Source organism: Gadus chalcogrammus, chromosome 12, assembly GCF_026213295.1.
Source record: "Gadus chalcogrammus isolate NIFS_2021 chromosome 12, NIFS_Gcha_1.0, whole genome shotgun sequence".
NCBI classification, from domain to species: domain Eukaryota; kingdom Metazoa; phylum Chordata; class Actinopteri; order Gadiformes; family Gadidae; genus Gadus; species Gadus chalcogrammus.
In genome coordinates, this window is record NC_079423.1 from 31183859 (window position 1) to 31204029 (window position 20171).

A 20171-nucleotide genomic window follows, 5' to 3' on the forward strand; every position below is an offset into this window, starting at 1 on the left:
CAGTACCTGTATCCTCCACAGGGAGGCGGTGTGCTAAGTGGAGGACGCAGTACCTGTATCCTCCACAAGGGGCGGTGTTAAGTGAAGGACGCAGTACCTGTTTCCTCCACAGGGGGCGCTGCTTAGCGGAGGACGCAGTACCTGTATCCTCCACAGGGGGGCGGTGTGTTAAGTGAAGGACGCAGTACCTGTGTCCTCCACAGGGGGTAGTGCTTAGTGGATGACGCAGTACCTGTATCCTCCACAGGGGGGGCGGTGTTTAATGGTGGACGCAGTACCTGTGTCATCCACATGAGGGCGATGCTTAGTGCCACGTCGAACGTGACGACGAAACCGGGAGGTGCCGTAAGGGGGCGGGGCCATCGAATCCAGTACTGGAAGACCAGTAACTGCAACACAGTTACACTCATTTATGTTCTTAAATCCCAGGGAGTCGCAGATTAAAGGTAAGATTCATTCAGTTTCCTTCATTGACTCCCAGTGAAGCTCATATCGAGTGGTTTTTATGTTGTGTTTTAACCAGAAAGCTACAATGCCGGCCGCTCACCACTTGTGTACAACTTTAGCCACACATCCCAGCAAGATGCACTGCTCTCATATTATAATGTGATATATATATAAGAGGAACCTCATAAAGATGCGATTATGATCACGTGGAATGATCAAGAAAGGCATATAGTATTGCAATTGATTTTATTCTACCATCACCGATTCATTGATGAGGAATGTTCGAAATATCCCAGTGTTGTCAGGTGTTGCTTGATATTGACCGTTTCCACTGGTTAAGTTACAGATAAAGTTACCCACGTCTGGTGTCAGCGTTGTCTTACTGATGTATTCGTATAGCCTTTATTATTTAAAGACTTCGCATTGTTCTCGTTTAGATGCACCACCCATGTCTTGTTTCGGATCACCTTTGAAATACAGTCATCATAACACGATAAACACGTTCCCAAGTATTCCATTAATTTTTCCACTTCAAAGAAGTCTTGTCATTTTAAATGTTAAGTGAATGAATCATGAATCATCGGCGCTCAGGTCGATGATTCTTAATAGCTGCGACGTAATCATAAAACGAGTTTATTTGCTCTCTGTTCCGTGCAGAGAGAGACGCCAGAACATGGATCCACACTTCAGTCGACTCTCCGAGACCCTGGCCGCGGCCGACCAGTCCCACCTCCTGCAGTTCTGGAAGGAGCTGAGCCCCCAGGAGCAGGCCGTCATGACGGCGGACCTGGAGGCTATATCGTTCGGGGAGATCAATGGCTTCTTCAAGAACGCCATGGAGATGTCCAACAGCAGCAAGCAGGAGAAGATGGATGGGCGAATGGAACCGGTTCCCAAAGATGCTCTGGGCAGCGTCACGCGAGACCAGGACAGCATGACGGACTGGGAGAAGGAAGGTAGGGGACCTCTTATCATCTGGACTGGTTTACCGAAGGAAACAAAAATTAATCTGTCTAATGACTATTTCCTCTGTTCCTGGATGAAAATCAAATTGTCAACATACTTAAGGGGATTCCTCCTACATCTAGTTACAATTACCAGTGTAGGACTGGTTTAAAACCAGCACAATATTCTCTATCCCATACATTGTGTGTGTTCTTATTCCGTTCCTTATTCCAGTGTTTTCAAAAGTCGTTAAAAGTGAAGTTTCACAACTCTCTTAAAAGTAAAAGTGGGGTGGGTGGTTCCTAACATCTGGTTCCAGTTCTGCCCTGACGTAAACGAAGTATTACTAAACCCCCCTGACACAGTCATGCACACACTCATCTTTCTTTCCATGTTGTGCGCGTAGTGTTTGTGTGTGAGTGTGCCGTCGTCTGTCTGTGTGTGACGCGTGTGTGGACTCAAAGTCTGGCCGACCCACCCAGTTTGCTCCCATATCTCTCCCTCTCACGTCTCTGGTGATTGCAAGGATAATGTTTCACATCGGACAAATCCAAAAGAGTTCAACACCAATAATACCAAGTCTATAAAAGAGTTGTATCATTTGACTTAGTCAGCGTTAAGGCATACATCATGACAAAATAGATGCCTTGTATGGCATATTCTTGCCTCCCAGGAGTCCTACCGGAAGGGTCAGGGAAAGATTATTTATCAGTTTAATATGTTTTGCTTTATCAAGTTATGATGTTATTGCAACGGCAATTATTTTGCCCTATGCCCGTCATAAAAGATTAGTTTATATCGTTTCACTTTCACAGACTTTCATTTTACCTTGCAGGCCATGAAAACATTTATACCTCCTCTTGGCTGTGCCTTTTGTTGTTTTAATGTTTAAAACATTGACATTTAGGGCATTTAGTAGACGCTTTCATCCAAAGTGACTTAAAACGCTTAATACACACATTCGCACACCGACGGCGGTGTCGACCACGCAGGGCGACAGCCAGCTCGTCAGGATCAGTCAGGGTGAGGCGTCTCGCTCAGGGACACCTCGACACTCAGCTAGGAGGAGCCGACCCATGACAGAAAAGGGAAAAATAATAACTAATGTTTAAAGTTGTGTTCCCGGTGCGTCAGGTCTGCGGTGCGTCTCCCAGAGCCGCGTGGCGGTGCTCCTGTTGGCGGGGGGCCAGGGCACCCGTCTGGGGGTGCAGTACCCCAAGGGGATGTACGACGTGGGCCTGCCCTCCCACAAGACGCTGTTCCAGATCCAGGCGGAGCGCATCCTGCGGCTGCAGCGGCTGGCCGGGAAGACGCACGACACCAAGAGCCAGATCCCCTGGTGAGCAGGGGGGGGGGGGGGGGGGGGGGGGGGGGGCTCGGATAAGAGGACCCCGTACTGGAGTGAAGTCAAGGGTCAAAGGTTATCCAACGCAACTATGCTGGGGCAGTACGCAATCAGACCTGCGTTACGGTCGGTTCCCAGGCATCGGATGTGTGGATGTTATGTACATATACGTACGTATATGTACATACATAACGTACGTATTTAACGTATGAATGTATATATATTAGTGTCGCTTGATTCCTTTTCACCGACACTTCTCTGTCCAATGATTAACGGGTTTAGAACAGAGACCTCCAAAACTGAACCTACATAAATAGTCCTGAGAGGTCTTCATCGTGTTTCTGTTTCCTTAGCGACGGCAGCTGTGTCTGTTGAGTGTCCTCGACCTAAACAAATCCACAGCGTTAGTGACCTCGTGCAATCCCCACGGCTGCTATTAAAATCACATGAGACCAATTGAATGAGGAAATATGTCGTTTCCTCCTTTTTTTGACTCAATACCTAACTGATTAAATACACCAACATGAGCTTTGATGTCGGTGTATATAATCAGAGGGCTAAACTTTCCCATTTTCCTTGAAATCAAATACAACGCGACAAAAACCTTTTTATTTTCATCTTAGTCCCAGGATAAAGCTTCACATGCACAAGGCTTGACGCGTGCACAAATCTGCTAGCTGCTTATTATTATATAGTTTGAATTTCAATACACCAATAATAATAGTGCGATGTTCACTCCCTCCCCCTCCCCCTCCCTCTCCCCCTCCCTCTCCCCCTCCCCCTCCCCCTCCCCCTCCCCCTCCCCCTCCCTCTCCCCTAGGTACATCATGACCAGTGGCAAGACCATGGACGCCACCAGGGACTACTTCTCGAAGCACTCGTTCTTCGGGCTGGAGTCCAGCCAGGTCATCTTCTTCACGCAGGGCATGCTGCCCGCCATGGACTACAGCGGCAAGATCATCCTGGAGAGCAAGGGCAAGGTCTCCATGGCCCCTGGTGAGTGCCCCCACCCCCCCCACTCCCTGATGGGAGAAACACTTTGACTAGCTTTCAGTGGTTAGGAGGCCAAGCACCGAGTGCGAAGGAAGCCTGTCGTAAACGTTTTATTAGTATTATTCTGCCTCGTTTGACTTACACAGCCTAAACCGCTCGCATGCTTTTTATGAAACTTTCTAAAGCTGTAGAGGCTGACTAAATATAAACGATATATATAATACAATTAATTAAGATAAGTACACTGCTTGGCCCGAAGGCCCAATTCGTCCAAAAATGCTAAATTTAAACAAGCATATCTCATTGAAGTGTCTTTTACAGTTCTTTTCCTTCTTTGTCGTTTCTTTTATTTCTGCCAGTGTATAATTACTTGTCTTTGACCGGCAGATTAGTTAGTGTGCCGCCATCTAACCTGCCTTTTTTGGCCCGGATGATGATGATGATGATGATGATGATAACCATAACAATCCTCATCCTCATCCTCATCATCCTCATGGTGTCTGTCCTCAGATGGGAACGGGGGGCTGTACCGCGCCTTGGCGAAGCAGGGCATCGTGGAAGACATGGAGAGGAGGGGGGTGGAGCAGATCCACGTCTACTGCGTGGACAACATCCTGGTCAAGGTGGCCGACCCCGCCTTCATCGGCTTCTGCGTGCTGAAGGGAGCAGACTGCGGCGCCAAGGTCAGCCAACGGCTGTTTCTCGTAGGCCCATACAAATCGGCTGTTTCTCGTTAGCCAATCAAATCGGCCGTCTCTCGTGAGCCAATCGAATCAGACGTTTCTCTTGAGCCATTCAAACTTGAACGTTCTGTCTCGGTTTCGATGGTCAGGATCTTATGGACTGTCTTTTATTGTTATTGAAGTGTTTGCTTTGGGGAAGGGTAGAGGTTTTGCATATTCCGTATCGGTAGGCTGTCTAGTCGGTCCTGGTTTCGGTTCCTCATAGATCCTGAAGGGTGACATGGTGTGGGCTCAGCAGGTTGGGTGGGGTCAGTGCGGTTCAGCGCAGGGTGTGGTCCCCTTTGGAACCACCACGTCAAAACATCTCCGGGCGGCTGCATGTTCCATAATCCACCACTAGGGGGAGTTGAGTTCAGGTTTTTATTTTTCTCCACACATCTGTATTCCCTTTATTTAAATGGCCGAACTCCAGTGATACTTAGAATTCATTGTTTGTTGCTTGGAAGGAAATTGCGCAATCTCCCCTCCAAACACACACACACACACACACACACGGGCACGCACACCCACGGGCACGCACACGCGCACGCACGCACGGGCACACACACACGCACACACCCTCTTTCTTACAGGCAAGACCTTTCATTGTTGTTTTTTCAGCAAAAAAGTTTCCTTTACTTCAAAATGTCGGCTCTTTTGGACACAGACTGTTTAAATGTGTGTTTGTTTACATGTGTCTCTGCAACAAAGTGTGTATAGACATTGTTGTTATCCTTCCTTGCCTCAAAGAATACCAATCTATAAAGTGAGGACTGACTACCACCGGGATCTCACGCTGTCGACTCCAACTCCCTCCAGGAATCTGCTTCATAATCTTCATGCTGTAATCGCAAAATCGACCCGATCGTTTTACGACGTGTGTAGATTAGATTGTGTGCAACCACTTCTAGTGCCGCTGTCGGGCGTCAATCTGCTGGTTTTCCACATGACCGGTCATCCGATTTATATTGCTCTCCAAAAACATACTTCTCTCGTGACGGCCAGCAGTCACGATATCATGGAAAAGGCCGTCCCTATTTCTGGGAGGGGGGGGAGAGGGGGTAATGTGGGAAGAAAAACACTCCAAAACACTCTTTCCCAAAACTCAAGCAGTGGCTTGGCCAACAATTGTGAAAGTGAGGAAAAAAGGAACATAAGAAGTTTTTGGTATTCAAGGTTATTGAAACACAAAACCGAACCAAAAAACAATACGATTAACGGAACACAGTCAGACAGAGCCAGAGTCCCCCCCCCCCCCCTCCAGGGTATATAAACCACGGCTACGCCTCGCAGCATCCATGCGGCTTCCTCCCCCCCCAAGCCTCCACAAACCCCTCATCATGACCCACTCTGTCATTAGGGACCCACAGAGGGGGGTGGGTTGTGTGTGTGTGTGGGGTGGGGGGGGGGTGGGGGGGGGTGGTCCCAGTGCTGAGAGCACATCGACACACTCCCGCCCCTATCGTCTGTTTCCCCGTGTGCCCATACAGACGTGTTCCAGGGTTCTCCTTAACCGCTGCTCTAGGTTCTGATCGACTATCGTCCACGTCAGGACGGGTGATCACAGCAGGAGGGATCCCCCGGATCATGATGGGAAGGATCCCTGTTCTGTGTATGACCTGAGGGATCCCATGTACTGGATATGACCAGAGGGATCCCCTGGATCCCTCAGGTCATATCCAGTACATGGGATCCCCTCATGACCTGAGGGATCTCCTGAACGCCCTCCTGACCTGAGGGCTCTCGTCTCGGCCTGCAGGTGGTGGAGAAGACGAACCCGACGGAGGCGGTGGGGGTGGTGTGTAAGGTGGACGGCGTCTACCAGGTGGTGGAGTACAGCGAGATCACGCTGCCCACGGCGCAGCGCCGCGGCTCAGACGGACGGCTCACCTTCAACGCCGGCAACGTGTGCAACCACTTCTTCAGCATCGGCTTCCTCAAGGACGTGGTGCAGTACGTCTGCGCACGCACGCATACACACGCTCACACACACACACACACGCACACAAACACACACACCTATATACACACACACACACACACACACACACACACACACACACACACACACACACACACACACACACACACACACACACACACAAATATACATACATGCATACATTCATTCACACACACATACTGACACACACACATATACATATACATACGTACATATACACATATACATGCATACATAAATTCATGCATACACATTCACGAAAGTCCTCCTTTTTAGTGCTACACAGGTTGCTTATAAGTGTGTGTGTGTGTGTGTGTGTGTGTGTGTGTGTGTGTGTGTGTGTGCGCTGATAGGAAGTACGAGCCCCAGCTGCAGCACCACGTGGCCCAGAAGAAGATCCCGTCCGTGGATCCTCAGGGCCGCCGGACCTCGCCCGACAAACCCAACGGCATCAAGATGGAGAAGTTCGTCTTTGACATCTTCCAGTTCTCCAAGTGAGTGGGCGGAGTTCTGCAGACGGTGTGTTCTCGTCTCTCTCTCTCTCTCTCTCTCTCTCTCTCTCTCTCTCTCTCTGTCTCCCTGCCTCTCTCTGTCTCCCTCTCTCTCCCTGTCTCTCTCTCTCCCTCTCTCTCTCTCCCTGTGTCTTTCTCCCTGTCTCTCTCTCTCTCTCTCTCTCTCTCTCTCTCCCTGTCTCTCTCTCTCCCTCTCTCTCTCTCCCTGTGTCTTTCTCCCTGTCTCTCTCTCTCTCTCTCTCTCTCTCTCTCTCCCTGTCTCTCTCTCTCCCTGTCTCTCTCTCTCCCTCTCTCTCTCCCTGTGTCTTTCTCCCTGTCTCTCTCTCTCTCTCTCTCTCTCTCTCTCTCTCCCTGTCTGTCTCTCTCTCTTTCTCTCTGCCTGTCTCTCTCCCTGTCTCTCTTTTTCTCTGTCTCTGTCTCTCCCCATCTGTCCCTCCCTCCCCTTCTCTCTCAGATCGATGCCATCACCTCTGCCCTCCTTCTTATAAAAGAGCGCCCCGAATTTAGTGTTGGGGCCAAGTCTTTTCTCTTTGAAGAGCGGATCTTTGTCTCGTTGGGGATCAGAGTCAGGCTGATTCACGGAGCTTTAAGCTGAATCTTCCAGGGGGCAGACCCACCTCAGAGCATATCATTCCTCTACGTTGTTTCCTCATTCCTTCAGTATCTGTGGCCTCCCAGCTTTATGGGCCCTTCTATCCGATCACAATCACACCTTTCCATAATCACAGTACCATCACACGGCAGGCTTTATGAGAGACACAGATAAACCCTTTATTTACCTCGTTTGCGGCTCTGACCTCCAAACGACATCAGGCCAGCCGTCGTCCCGACACTCGAGGTGTAGTCCCGACGCGGTCGCGCTCACACCGGACTCATTTGCCCCGCCTGCATTTTGTGTTCGCACAGGAAGTTTGTGGTGTTCGAGGTGCTGAGGGAAGACGAGTTCTCGCCGCTGAAGAACGCCGACAGCCAGGACGGTAAGGACACGCCCTCCACGGCCCGGCATGGCCTCATGTCGCTGCATCACCGCTGGGTGCTGAACGCCGGGGGGCACTTCATCGACGAGAACGGCACCCGCGTCCCCGCCATTCCCAGGTGAGCCACGCACGCGCACACACGCACACGCACACGCACACGCACACGCACACATCTCACCCTCTAACACCACCTCAGTCGTCCTCCGCCACCTCATTCCATCAGCAGTTAGGATTCATTCAGTCATTCACATCTCACGGTCCCCATGTGATGTTTCCAGAGATGGAGCTGCAGGGGCTGTCTCACGTGACGTCAGCGCAAAGTAACTATCCTTCTGTCTGTGGGAGGGGGGAGGGAGGGAGGGTCTCTTCCTCTGGTGGGTCTCTCTCGCTGACCCACGGGTCAACGTTCTGCTGTGGCTTCGATCCTCTTCTCTCTCTCTCCTGTCCTGCGCTGGGCTGAGCTGAACCCGGTGTTCAGTGGTTTCCTCCTCTCTGGGTCTGCTTGGTGATCAGGGGGAGACGACCGGGGGGGGGCGACGGCGTCCGATTGGACCAGAATCAGCTCCTGATCTCATCCAAGGGTCGAGGCCAGATGGTGTCGGATGATTCTGAGCTGGCCACTGATCACTTCCTGCGCCGCCCGTTACTAATTTACGAGTCGTTTACTAATCTGCATCAGCAGTATGTGTTGCATGCTGGGTAACAGGATGATCATCGTGTCTGGTGGCGTGTATATACACACGACCTGGCTGAGGTCCAGATGGTCCCTCTGGCTAGTTGTGGTCTCATCATTTCCCTGGAGGTCATACATGTTATCGATGACCTGCTGCTTGTGACGGTTGTTTCCCCCCTCCCTTTGAAACCGTTGTTCACATGGGCACTCGTGATCGGGCCGGTTGCTAGGTGCATATTTTTTTTTATTATTCTTTATTTCAAGGATAGCCCCTTGAGATGTACCATCTCATTTTCGAGGGGGTCCTTACAGATAATGACAAATGATACAAACATAATAAAAAAGTAAACACGAAACATAATGCCAAACATATAAGGACACATACACTCACACACACCAACAGCAACAAAAGGAAAGCAAGTATGAATAGAATGAGTCCTAGAGAGATAAGCTAAGATAGATAAGAAACAAGAGCAGGATGTTTGGAAATGTGTAACTAAAGATGATTTGAAGATATGAAAAGAAGTGATGGGCCCAAGTGAGGAAGGAAGGTTGTTCCAATCTGATATATATATTTAGGCTATTTCCTTCTACTCCTATTGACGATTTCGGCTTTCATTGAGAGCGGGTTTGAGGTAATTAAACATCTTTCAACCGACCACAAACTGTTGCCTCCGTTTTCCACATCAGAGGTGCTCATGTGAAGGACCCTTCCCCCCCTCACTATTGACGGCTGGTTTATCAGCTGGTAAATCTGACATGTCAACAGTGGGGCGTCTCCCGAACCTTTTGCACATCTGGTAAAATGGTTTAGGGGGAACAGCTGTTTTCTCTGTGGTGATGAAACCTTCTCCCCTCGCCCTCGAGGTTTAAAGGTACCGATCACCTCTAATCCAGCAGACTTTCCCCTAGAGGGGGTCTTGCTCTTCTCCCTCTCTCTAATTACTGGTCCTGTCTGACGTGATGCCCGGCCCTATAATCTTCTATGCTCCAACAGGGGAGCAGCTGTGACAGAGTTGATCAATCTCTTCCCTCTCTTCTTCCTTCCGTCAGAGACAAACAATCATCCGCTCTCGGTCTTTTCTTTCGTCTGTTATTTATATTTAGTGTTCCCTCCCTCCCTCCCTCCCTCCCTGTCCCCCCTGTCCCCTCCAGCCTGAAGGATGGAACTGACCTGCCAATCAAGTGTGAGATCTCCCCCCTGGTGTCCTACGGTGGAGAGGTAGGACAGAAGAACGACAACAACAACTGTTTAGTCCTGATATTTTCATCCTAATTTAATCTCATTCTTTTGTATCTACTTATTAGAACATTGTAAACCTATCATCAATCCAAAAACGAAAAAGTTATTTTTCCCTTTCGATATCTGTAGAGAGCGACAGCGCTCACCACAGTAGTCGTGGTAGGAGGACTGAAAACAGAGAGGCAAAGAGCCAACCCCAACTCCCCGTGATCCCCGTGTGTTCTCCCCAGGGTCTGTCGGAGCTGGTGAAGGGCAAGGAGTTCAGACCCTCCCTGGTGATCGACGAGGCGGGCGTCCATGAGCTGGTGAAGAACGGGGTGTAGAGGCGCGGGGGGGGGGAGAGAGCACGAGGACACATGGAGGGAGAGAGCGACGAGGAGGGAGGCCTTCTGTGACCCGCCCTCACCAGCTCCTCTCCACGGAGACTCCGTCATCTGAAGTAACGCTACCAATGAGTGCTGTGATTGGACGAAATGCAGGGCGATGGTTTGTTTGTTTTTAGTAGAACGCATGACGCCATCTCGTTATTCTGTCTGAATGAAGTGAACGACAGCTATTTATTTAAACTAATTAATGACATCATTTTTATACACATTGATCAAGGGTCATCTACTCTTTTAAAAATAGAATCTCTCTCTCTATATATATATATATATATATGTGTATATACATGGTATATACATTCCGTTTACAATGTGGGTCTAGTCTTGAAGGCAAGGGGAACATGTAATGAAGATACATTGTGAAGATTCGGGTGTATTTAGGGTGTCTGCTTCTTTTCTTCCTGTAATCACATGAAATATGATCTTGTTAAAGATCCAGAGGAATCGAGCTTTTCTATTTAATAAATGTCCTCTTTGGAGGGGGTACCGATACATTTGTGTGTGGGGTTGTTTACTGTGTACATATGTTTCGTTTTATTCTTCGCACATTCCTGCGTAAAGCAGAGTTGAGCTTAATGATCATTCGTTTTGAAGTGGGTTTGTTAGAGGGGAATCAAAAAACATTCATGGGCTTGTGTGCGTCTGAAACTAAAATGTTTTTTGCATTAGTCTTCTCGGGGGCTTGAATCAGAATTTCCACACATGCAGGATGTAGAGATGAGCCAGAGCGGACTGCAGCCCTTCAGGAAATAACGCTTTCTGGCTCCAAATCTGCCCCTGGCTCCAACGTTCAAACTCCACTTTATTGTGCAAGAAGAGCGTATGGTAGAGTCGCGATGGTCATCTCATAGCCAGCGTCCAGCGACCAGGCTACGTGGTGTGGTGCTGAAGCAATATGACGCACTGTTTGGTGTGTCTCCACGTGTAGGCAGACGGTAAAGTGGTACCATGAAGCTCTTCCAGACAGGACTGAAAGGCGGTGATCTTCTCGTCAGAGTTCCCCATACTTTTCCACTTTGAAGAAAAACAACAAAACCCGGAGCTTTAAACGTGGTTCAAATAAACACGCGACTCCGCATAGAGGAGACCTAGTTTTGCCCTGGGTGTCCTCCTCTGTCATTGGCTCAAAGGATCCTACCCTGTTTGTCGTCCTCTGTCATTGGCTCAAAGGATCCTACCCTGTGTGTCGTCCTCTTTCATTGGCTCAAAGGCTTGATCATCTTTGGTGTATGATGTCATCATCCGTTTATTCTGACTTCTTCATGCTCTTGAGTGGCAGGTCGGCGGCCTCGTGGTCTGGAAGGCATAACGGCCTTGAGAAGTGGTGGAGGGCACTGAAGGGAGACAACGGTTATTTTATTTTAAAGAAAGTACAGGCATCGTTCCGATTTGAATTTGGAACTTGTAGGGAATCCCCACAGCGCCTCACTATTTTAGCCCATAAATCATAATAAAAACAAAAAAAAATTGAGGGAGGATATTAGCTTGGATTATGGCTGCCTGAGTCCTGAGCTGTCAGAGAAAGGCTCTTTTGAGGAGGAGAAGGGGGCGCTATGATTGGCCGCTGCATTCACTCTAATTGAAACCTGATGTGCGACATGTGGAACTCCGGGACGCTGGCATCCTGCCAGGAATCCACAGAATGTGAAGTTTTCTCCTCCATTTCCCTCTCTCTCTCTCTCTCTCTCTCTCTCTCTCTCTCTCTCTCTCTCTCTCTCTCTCTCTCTCTCTCTCTCTCTCTCTCTCTCTCTCTCTCTCTCTTTAACTCTCAAACTCTCTGTCTGTCTGTCTGTCTGTCTGTCTGTCTGTCTGTCTGTCTGTCTGTCTGTCTGTCTGTCTGTCTGTCTGTCTGTCTGTCTGTCTGTCTGTCTGTCTGTCTGTCTGTCTGTCTGTCTGTCTCACCCATGGTCCCACTTACCCCGAGCGCCCCCCCCCCCCCTCCCCCCCCTCCATCTCTCTGTCTCTCCTCCTATTTGCCGTCTGTACATCAGTCCAATGAGACTGTCTGGACCGCCTGACGGACAGAGACGAAGAAGAAGGCTTGACTTTCAGATTCGCTCTTTTTAGTCTTCCGACAAAAGGCACCGGCACTGGATTACTTTATAGCCGTCTTCCTACAAATGGTCTGAAAAATATATCAAAGAAGTAAGTTAAATGGCGATAATTTCTTGACTTGTCTCTTCTTCTGCTCCGCGGAGAACGTATGTGTGGATAATCGTTTTGTTGAAACGCATTTCAATCTTTCCATTGGTTTTTCCATCTTCATTCTGGGGTTTCACTTGTAATCGTAGTTTTATAACATTTGGTCAGATGTTGTCATTGGATCTATAGTTTTGCCCTTCACACGCACCAGTAGCCTATAGCATGGTATTTAAAGTAATTTAGGGAATCTGATGTTGACTTCAAATATAGGAGATTTCTTTTTTTATGAAGTCTGCATGCATTTGTTACAATAAGATGCAACATTAATCGCTTAAACCATGTAGGGCTACACTTTACCCTTATATTTATGGAATTAGACACATCTAAATTCATAAAAACACAATTGACCGTGCACAAATAATAGAATCCATAGGCATATGTAGCCCAGGCTAATTCTAACTTTGAGACTGAATTACCCCTCTGGAGTGACTTACCGTTACATTTGTCGCAGAATTCACCCCTATTGTGCACAATGAGCCTAAAGCCAACTTTTTGTTGTCTAGACATATAATTGGTTACGCCTTTTATTTTGCCGATGTGGATTATTATAGGTTTAAATCTATAATTCCGTGTGTCGTGTGGGTGTTATGTGTGCTGCCGTGTTTTAACGGGGCTAGGTGGAATGTAGGTGACACTGGTGCCTGTGGTATGTCAGGAGCCGACAGCTACACAGAGAGTCCTTTCTACCTCTGAGGTTCAGGGTACTTTGATTAGGAGTTCACCCCATCGTCCATAGATACCAACTGTAGGCCTACTCCATTTGTAATGGTGAGGAACGGGCAAGCACATCTGCAACAGGAGGTGCACAAAAGCCACACACACCACTGCGTGTGTGTGTGTGTGTGTGTGTGTGTGTGTGTGTGTGTGTGTGTGTGTGTACGAACATGTGCATTCACATGCTACTATCCTGTTGAGAAGGGGACAATATGTGATATTAGTTGGATATTAGATATTAGTTTGGACTTGAGAACCTCGACCCACTAGTAATGAGACTGAACAAGATAACCGCATTTGGGTTCTGTGTGCGTGTGAGTTCACCTTGATGAGCCAATCAATTGTGTGTCTGAAACCTTGCAACCTGTATGTATTGCATTGAGTTGAATAGGATGTTCTTGTTCTCTCTCAAGCATTAGAGAGCATTTGATGCTTGAGAGAGAGGGACAGAGACAGAGAGACAGACAGACAGACAGACAGACAGACAGACAGACAGACAGACAGACAGACAGACAGACAGACAGACAGACAGACAGACGGTCAGAGAGACAAAGACCGACAGACAGACGGACAGAGGGAGAGAGATTGAGAGAGAGACAGGGACAAAGAGAGACAGACAGACAGACAGACAGACAGACAGACAGACAGACAGACAGACAGACAGACAGACAGAGAGACAAAGACAGGCAGACAGACAGACAGAGGGAGAGAGAGACAGGGACAAAGACAGACAGACAGACAGACAGACAGACAGACAGACAGACAGAGAGACGGACAGAGAGACAAAGACAGGCAGACATACAAAGACAGGCAGACAGACAAAGACAGGCAGACAGACAGGCAGACAGACAGACAGACAGACAGACAGACAGACATGTCCTGCCCAATAGCCATGTGACCCCGACTCAGTGACGTTGGCACGGTGACCGCCACCACAGACAGTCATTTCACGCCCGTGTTCAGAACAGGCTCCGGTTCGGCGTCGCCCGCGTCTTACCGGGCTTAACGGGGGCCTCTCAGCGTCTGATTGGGTCAAATCAATGCCCCATGGCAGAGAAACCGGACCCGCCGTGTGGCGGAGGGGCACGCTGTAATTTGGTATAAATAGCCGTGTTTTGGAGAACACGTCCCAAAAATACCGCGCTGTTGATTTTTCATCCCACGCGCGTGTTGAACTCAAACCAAAACGGCCCCCTTGCCCCCCCCCCCCCCCCCCCCCCCCGCCCCCCCGCCCAACCCCCGCCCTCCAGCCCCCCCCCCCCCCCCCACCAGAACCGGCTCGGGTTGCGGCGGCCCGGTAAAAGCATTCTTCCAGTTTCTCTCGCGTTCCGAGACGTCTTTAGTCGTCTGCGTTGAGACATTAAGTCCGTTCTGTTTGTGACGCGCGTCGAAGGGAAACTTTCAGCCGCCGCAAGAATCCAGCGATGAATGTTTGAGGAAATCTGAAGCCTCTGAGGTCCGCAAACACGGAGGAGACGTGAGCTTTACGTTCTAACAGAGGGCGAGAAACACACACACACACACACACACACACACACACACACACACACACACACACACACACACACACACACACACACACACACACACACACACACACACACACACACACACACACACACACACACAGTATATGTGGCATGGCATCATCCGTGTTTTTTCTTTTCCATATAATAGAAAATAATTCAGTTGTATCTTTCTTTCATACAACATTTAATGACATTAAAGCTTTTCTATTAGTAACTAATAGACTAATAGTAACAAGGTGCAGTGGTGGGATATTTGAGAGTATTTGTTTAAACTGACTATTTGTAGCAAAGTGCTCCTTTTTACTCTTGATTCGCTCCTCAGCCTGACAAAGAAATGAGAGAGCTGTCTCGGTATTCGTTTGTGAAGAATGAGTGCTCTGGATTGGGACAGTCCGCTACGTTAATGAAGCCGCAGTACGTTAATCTTGGCCCCAGTCAGTCTGTTTCCGATGCTGAACACGTGAATCCATACGGCTCTAGCTGTCTGCAGCTTTAGATCAAAACGGTACAGATCCTTTGCTGTTAATCAGTCTGCAATGCTGTGTCTTTTACCCGTGGTTGGAGCGCAGTGTGGGGCATCGGGCACTGAGGTTCTTACTAGAGCTGCAGGTGGAGTCTTCACCAAAGAGACGCGTCCACCTGAATGGACACCAGGGCCACTCCCATGTAGGCTGAGAGAGAATCAGGACTTGTAGCATCAAGGTTCTCCTGCTCCCTATGAGCTGGTTAGGGTTAGGTTTAGGACGCCATTAGTAAGGCATACATGATGTTATTATACCTGTACGCCTGCAAACAGCCCCAGAGCGAGAGGAACACGTACAGGACAAGAAGACGATCACTGAGTCGGAGTGGAAATGTGGAAGTCGTTGACAAAGAATTAGACCAAGTTATCTCACACACGTGAGACCATCGGATGTCCCCCTAGCAGAATCCCCTCCCTCTCCAAACACATGGAACTGAAATACATATATAACTGTAATATAGATGTCACACTTGTTCAGAGCATCCCTGGCATTTGAACACCTTTCCCAGGTGAAGGGTTGCTGTTTAATCGGACCACCAAGTGTGTGTTGGTCACGTGACCACGACCACGCCGGCACTACAATCACATCGTGACTAGGATCACACACAAGGAAAACGCCGTAGTCTGCTCCGGGACGTTTTTGATTTCATGCATTTCCATAAAAACACCAATAATTGCTTTTGTTTTGACTGGTATATCACCGCCAAAACAAAAAGCGATTAATCCACCTAAATGAGGAGCACATGTGTCCGATCGTACTAAATAACAGATGGATGCACCAGACCAAACATACACACAAAGATAGACAAACAACACACGTTCCACACAGACGCACAGACGCACTCATGTTAACACAGCCACGGGGCGGAGGCGTGAGGTGCACGTGTATGAGATTCTGTAGACATCACTTGGTGCTCTGTTAATTGAACCGCTTGGTTACCCAGGGTGCATTGTTCATCTATTGTCCCCAAAGGGAAGCAGCTAAACATACAATCCTGGGTTCTACAGATTCCGAAGTTGGACGTCAACTTTAACGTTTAAAGTTATGTTGGGCGTCAGGAGATGGCAGACGAAGGGTTCCGTGGGATTTGACTTCCAGAATACGATTGGTTACTGGGACCACGAGATGGTCTGGTGGGGAATTTATAATGGAGTGGTCACATGTGGAAAGTGGACCGTATGCAGGCTTGAAATCATCAATGGAAACATATATATATATATATATATATATATATATATATGAAATCAAAAAACTGATTTTGGAAGCAGCCAGTGTAAATAAACAAGAAGCCCACCCCTGTAAGATAAACCCCGGGGCCCACGGCCCCTTCTGTAGAGTGGGCCTAACCCAGCTGCGGCCCCGGGTCAGAGAGCCATGGGTCTCCACGGCTGGCCCCACACCAGCCGCACGTCGGGCCCCCAGATGGAGAGACTGCGTAAACACCTCATGCACACACACACACACACACACACACACACACACACACACACACACACACACACACACACACACACACACACACACACACACACACACACACACACACACACACACACACACACACACACACTGCAGTCATGCTCAGTATCCATACACAGCTCCCTAATCTGTTTACCAACCTACCTACGGTTCATTTCTCATGCATGGTGCAGGTCTCCCTCCCCTCCCTCTTCACACCCTCCCCCCCTGTCCCCCCTGTCCCCCCTCCTGTCCCCCCGCTGACCTCCCAGCCTCGGTTGGGTCGTTGGTTCGAGGCTCGTGACTCTTCCGGGTCGGTGAGACCGAGTTCACCTCGCAGAGCAGCAGGAAAGCAGAGCAGAAACTGATCAGCCCACCATGTGCTGCCGTCTCACCTTCCTGTCGGTTGATGTACTGCAAATATATAAAATATAATATATGTATCTAGCTATATATTCACTGACTGACACTAGTGCTTATTGTCTGAGAGTTCTATACACAGAGTTATTCTTTTCCGATTTCAGCTTTACTACTTTTTTCTCAAACTCAGTCAACATGTTGCCATCATCAAAAGAGCTCTTGCAAGTAATAGAAGTAGAAGTAGAAATATTCAAAGGAATTCGCTAATTCTTTCGTATTTATTCATTTCCTCTTCCATCAGCTGGGGCTTAAATCCGAAGATTGGGTCTTGGTTTTCCCTAGAAGTTTCCGTTCACTTTTCCACATGTGGCTTCAGAGTTAAAAAAAATAAAAACCGTGACTTTTCCCTGATACGGCCGCTGGCTCTCTGAAGTGAAGGTAGTAAGTGCCTTCTCATTGGAATGATGAGGAGCTTCTGGGAATGTGACCCTGAGTTGGTCGCAGTGTTGCTGACTTAAGTGATGGAACTGGAGCTCACACTCGTCCGATTATGGGGAATACAGATGGGCCTTAAGCTATTGCTCACTGCACATTCAGGGAAAATATACTTGTTAACTTCGGTTCAGAATGAGTCATCCTAATACATTGGCCAAGAAAATGTAATCCTAATCCTTTGAATTCAGGGACTTTTAAATGTGATTATTGCTGACGATGTCAGCCCACAAGTCAAATGTTTATTTTGATGTTGCAAAATGTGAAGTCATCGTTTCATTCAGCCATCTCTCTGAAGGTGGGGAAGGAAGGTATTCCAAAAGCAACGCTGCAGAAACTCTCTGAACAGGCCTCTGGATACATCGATCATTTATAGGATATGTAGAAGGAAGCCGAGTTCTGTGAATCACGATCTAACCTGGAAAGGTCTGATGTTGAAACGTTTCAATCCTGTCTCCTCTTGCATGAGGGCTCACAAGTGTGGGACTAACTCTGTGCCCTTCACACGTTGCGCTGGGCAATGACTTTCAGAGCAGATGAAGGATTATCTGGGAATTGTAGTTTCTTTATAGTATAAAAAAATATATTTTCTTTCTCAGTTCAAGGCTTTATTGGGGGAAATCTTTACGAAGCTGGACGCCTTTATGCTCCCGCCTACGCGCTCCTTCTCAACCCCACTTTTACAGATCCTTTAACGTCAAACTATGAATTGTATGCCTGCGCCAACATGTTTAGTTTTGTGCTGTGTGGGCCTCAGGGTTTTTATTGGCGGTTGTTGTATTTCCATCCCATACACAACACAGCAATCGGCCTGGTGTTACACTCAGACCCCCCCCTCCCCCCACGCCAACATGGATTTACAATCTCTCACAGTCACTGACAAATATCAGCCTCAGCCAATCAGAGCCCAGAACCCAACTGTCCATTTTTCTTCTTCTCCTTTCTTTTGTCTCTGACAAGAATTATTACATATCTAAAGCACATTATAGGACTATGTGATCTGCCAGAGCTACAGGTTCAACTCTGAGTGGGGACATACGACTAAGAATGGATTCTGTGGTGCTCTTCTCATGGTGTTGAGATGCTCTTCTCATTGTGTTATGCTCTTCTCATGGTGTTGAGGTGCACTTCTCTGTTATGAGATGCCCTTCTCATGGTGTTGAGAAGCTCTTCTCATTGTGTTATGCTCTTCTCATGGTGTTGAGGTGCACTTCTCTGTTATGAGATGCTCTTCTCATGGTGTTGAGAAGCTCTTCTCTGCTATGAGATGTTATTCTCATGGTGGTATGAGGTGCTCTTCTCATGGTGTTGAGGTGCTCTTCTCATGGTGGTATGAGATGCTCTTCTCTGTTATGCAATGCTCTTCTCATGGTGTTGAGATGCTCTTCTCATGGTGGTATGAGATGCTCTTCTCTGTTATGAGATGCTCTTCTCATGGTGTTATGAGATGCTCTTCTCATGGTGGGATGAGGTGCTCTTCTCATTGTGTTATGAGATGCTCTTCTCATGCTGGTATGAGGTGCTCTTCTCATTGTGTTGAGATGCTCTTCTCTGTTATGAGATGCTCTTCTCATGCTGGTATGAGGTGCTCTTCTCATTGTGTTGAGATGCTCTTCTCTGTTATGAGATGCTCTTCTCGTGGTATGAGAAGCCTTGGACAACAGACTCCCCATGTGGCGTGTGAACAGTATATTATCAGCAGGTCTAAAATGGGAGGTTAAATACCTGTTTGCTTCGTTTCCATTCCTTCCTACTTTCTGATCTTGTGCCTTGGAAGGCTTGGGAGACTTTCCAGTGGGCTTCCAAGTTTCCATTTCATTGCATTTCCTCGTGTTCTACTCTGTTTATCCCACTTCTCCAGACAAACTTTTATAGGATGAAGGATCCAGCAGTTCGTTAGTTCCAAACAGAGAAGCTTTTTCATCACAGTGGCCATTTTGTTTTTACTATCTTGTTAAATTTTTGTGCATTATCTTCATATGCATTCTTATCATTAAACTATACAGTATGAATGATACTTTGTGTGTGTGTGTGTGTGTGTGTGTGTGTGTGTGTGTGTGTGTGTGCGTGTGCGTGTGCGTGTGCGTGCGTAGCTGCTAGACTGACTTTTGTTTACGACGGGCTGCTGTGTTCTGTCATCTTCTCTGTCAATGGTCAGCCTGAAGGGATGGTAGACCAACCGTCTGTACATCTGACATCATGTCTCTCTCTCTCTCTCTCTCTCTCTCTCTCTCTCTCTCTCTCTCTCTCTCTCTCTCTCTCTCTCTCTCTCTCTCTCTCCCTCCCTCCCGCTCGCTCTCTCTCTCTCTCTCTCTCTCTCTCTCTCTCTCTCTCTCTCTCTCTCTCTCTCTCTCTCTCTCTCTCTCTCTCTCTCTCTCTCTCTCTCTCTCTCCCTTCCTCTCTCGCTCTCTCTCGCTCTCTCTCTCTCTCTCTCTCTCTCTCTCTCTCTCTCTCTCTCTCTCTCTCTCTCTCTCTCTCCCTCCCTCCCTCTCTCTCTCCCTTTGTGTGATGCATTATACAATTATTAAAAACATCTCAGATATTAAATTGTGTCTCTGCTATAGGGACATCGTTGTATTAGTCCTGGTATTATTACGGCTTTCAGTTCAGTATGTCTCAGTCGTGTTTGTTTTTAAAGTATTAATTAGTACTGTAATACTGGAAAACGCCTCTTGTATTTCCATGCATT

General features: G+C 48.0%; 2 protein-coding genes across 5 annotated transcripts in view; both read left to right on the plus strand.

Annotated features, from left to right (window-relative positions):
- The first annotated feature begins 265 nt into the window (after positions 1 to 265).
- uap1 (UDP-N-acetylglucosamine pyrophosphorylase 1) lies at positions 266 to 10918 on the plus strand. 2 transcript variants are annotated; one of them, XM_056604693.1, is made up of 11 exons: positions 266 to 446; positions 1105 to 1403; positions 2527 to 2731; positions 3558 to 3733; positions 4241 to 4413; positions 6212 to 6405; positions 6769 to 6909; positions 7834 to 8022; positions 8183 to 8224; positions 9733 to 9799; positions 10051 to 10918. In XM_056604693.1, the coding sequence occupies exons 2-11, from the start codon at positions 1121 to 1123 to the stop codon at positions 10141 to 10143; spliced, it is 1563 nt and encodes a 520-aa protein (XP_056460668.1). In that variant the 5' UTR covers positions 266 to 446; positions 1105 to 1120; the 3' UTR covers positions 10144 to 10918. The 2 variants fall into 2 exon arrangements, with proteins under 2 accessions (XP_056460668.1, XP_056460669.1); XM_056604694.1 differs by lacking the exon at positions 8183 to 8224 and having other exon boundaries at positions 267 to 446; positions 10051 to 10915.
- Positions 10919 to 12171: 1253 nt separating this feature from the next.
- ddr2a (discoidin domain receptor tyrosine kinase 2a) overlaps positions 12172 to 20171 on the plus strand; it is a 28846-nt gene continuing 20846 nt past the window's right edge. For all 3 annotated transcript variants that reach the window (XM_056604679.1, XM_056604678.1, XM_056604680.1), the window contains exon 1: positions 12172 to 12348. The gene's annotated coding sequence lies outside the window, so the exon portion shown is untranslated. The remainder of the gene's footprint in view (positions 12349 to 20171) is intronic.

Excerpts from the sequence above, each read along its gene's own strand:
- uap1 (XM_056604693.1), top strand. The coding sequence starts at position 1,121 with ATGGATCCACACTTCAGTCGACTCTCCGAGACCCTGGCCGCGGCCGAC. Across the intron at positions 6,406-6,768 it reads TTCCTCAAGGACGTGGTGCA|GAAGTACGAGCCCCAGCTGC; the intron begins GTACGTCTGCGC and ends GTGCGCTGATAG. Across the intron at positions 6,910-7,833 it reads GACATCTTCCAGTTCTCCAA|GAAGTTTGTGGTGTTCGAGG; the intron begins GTGAGTGGGCGG and ends GTGTTCGCACAG.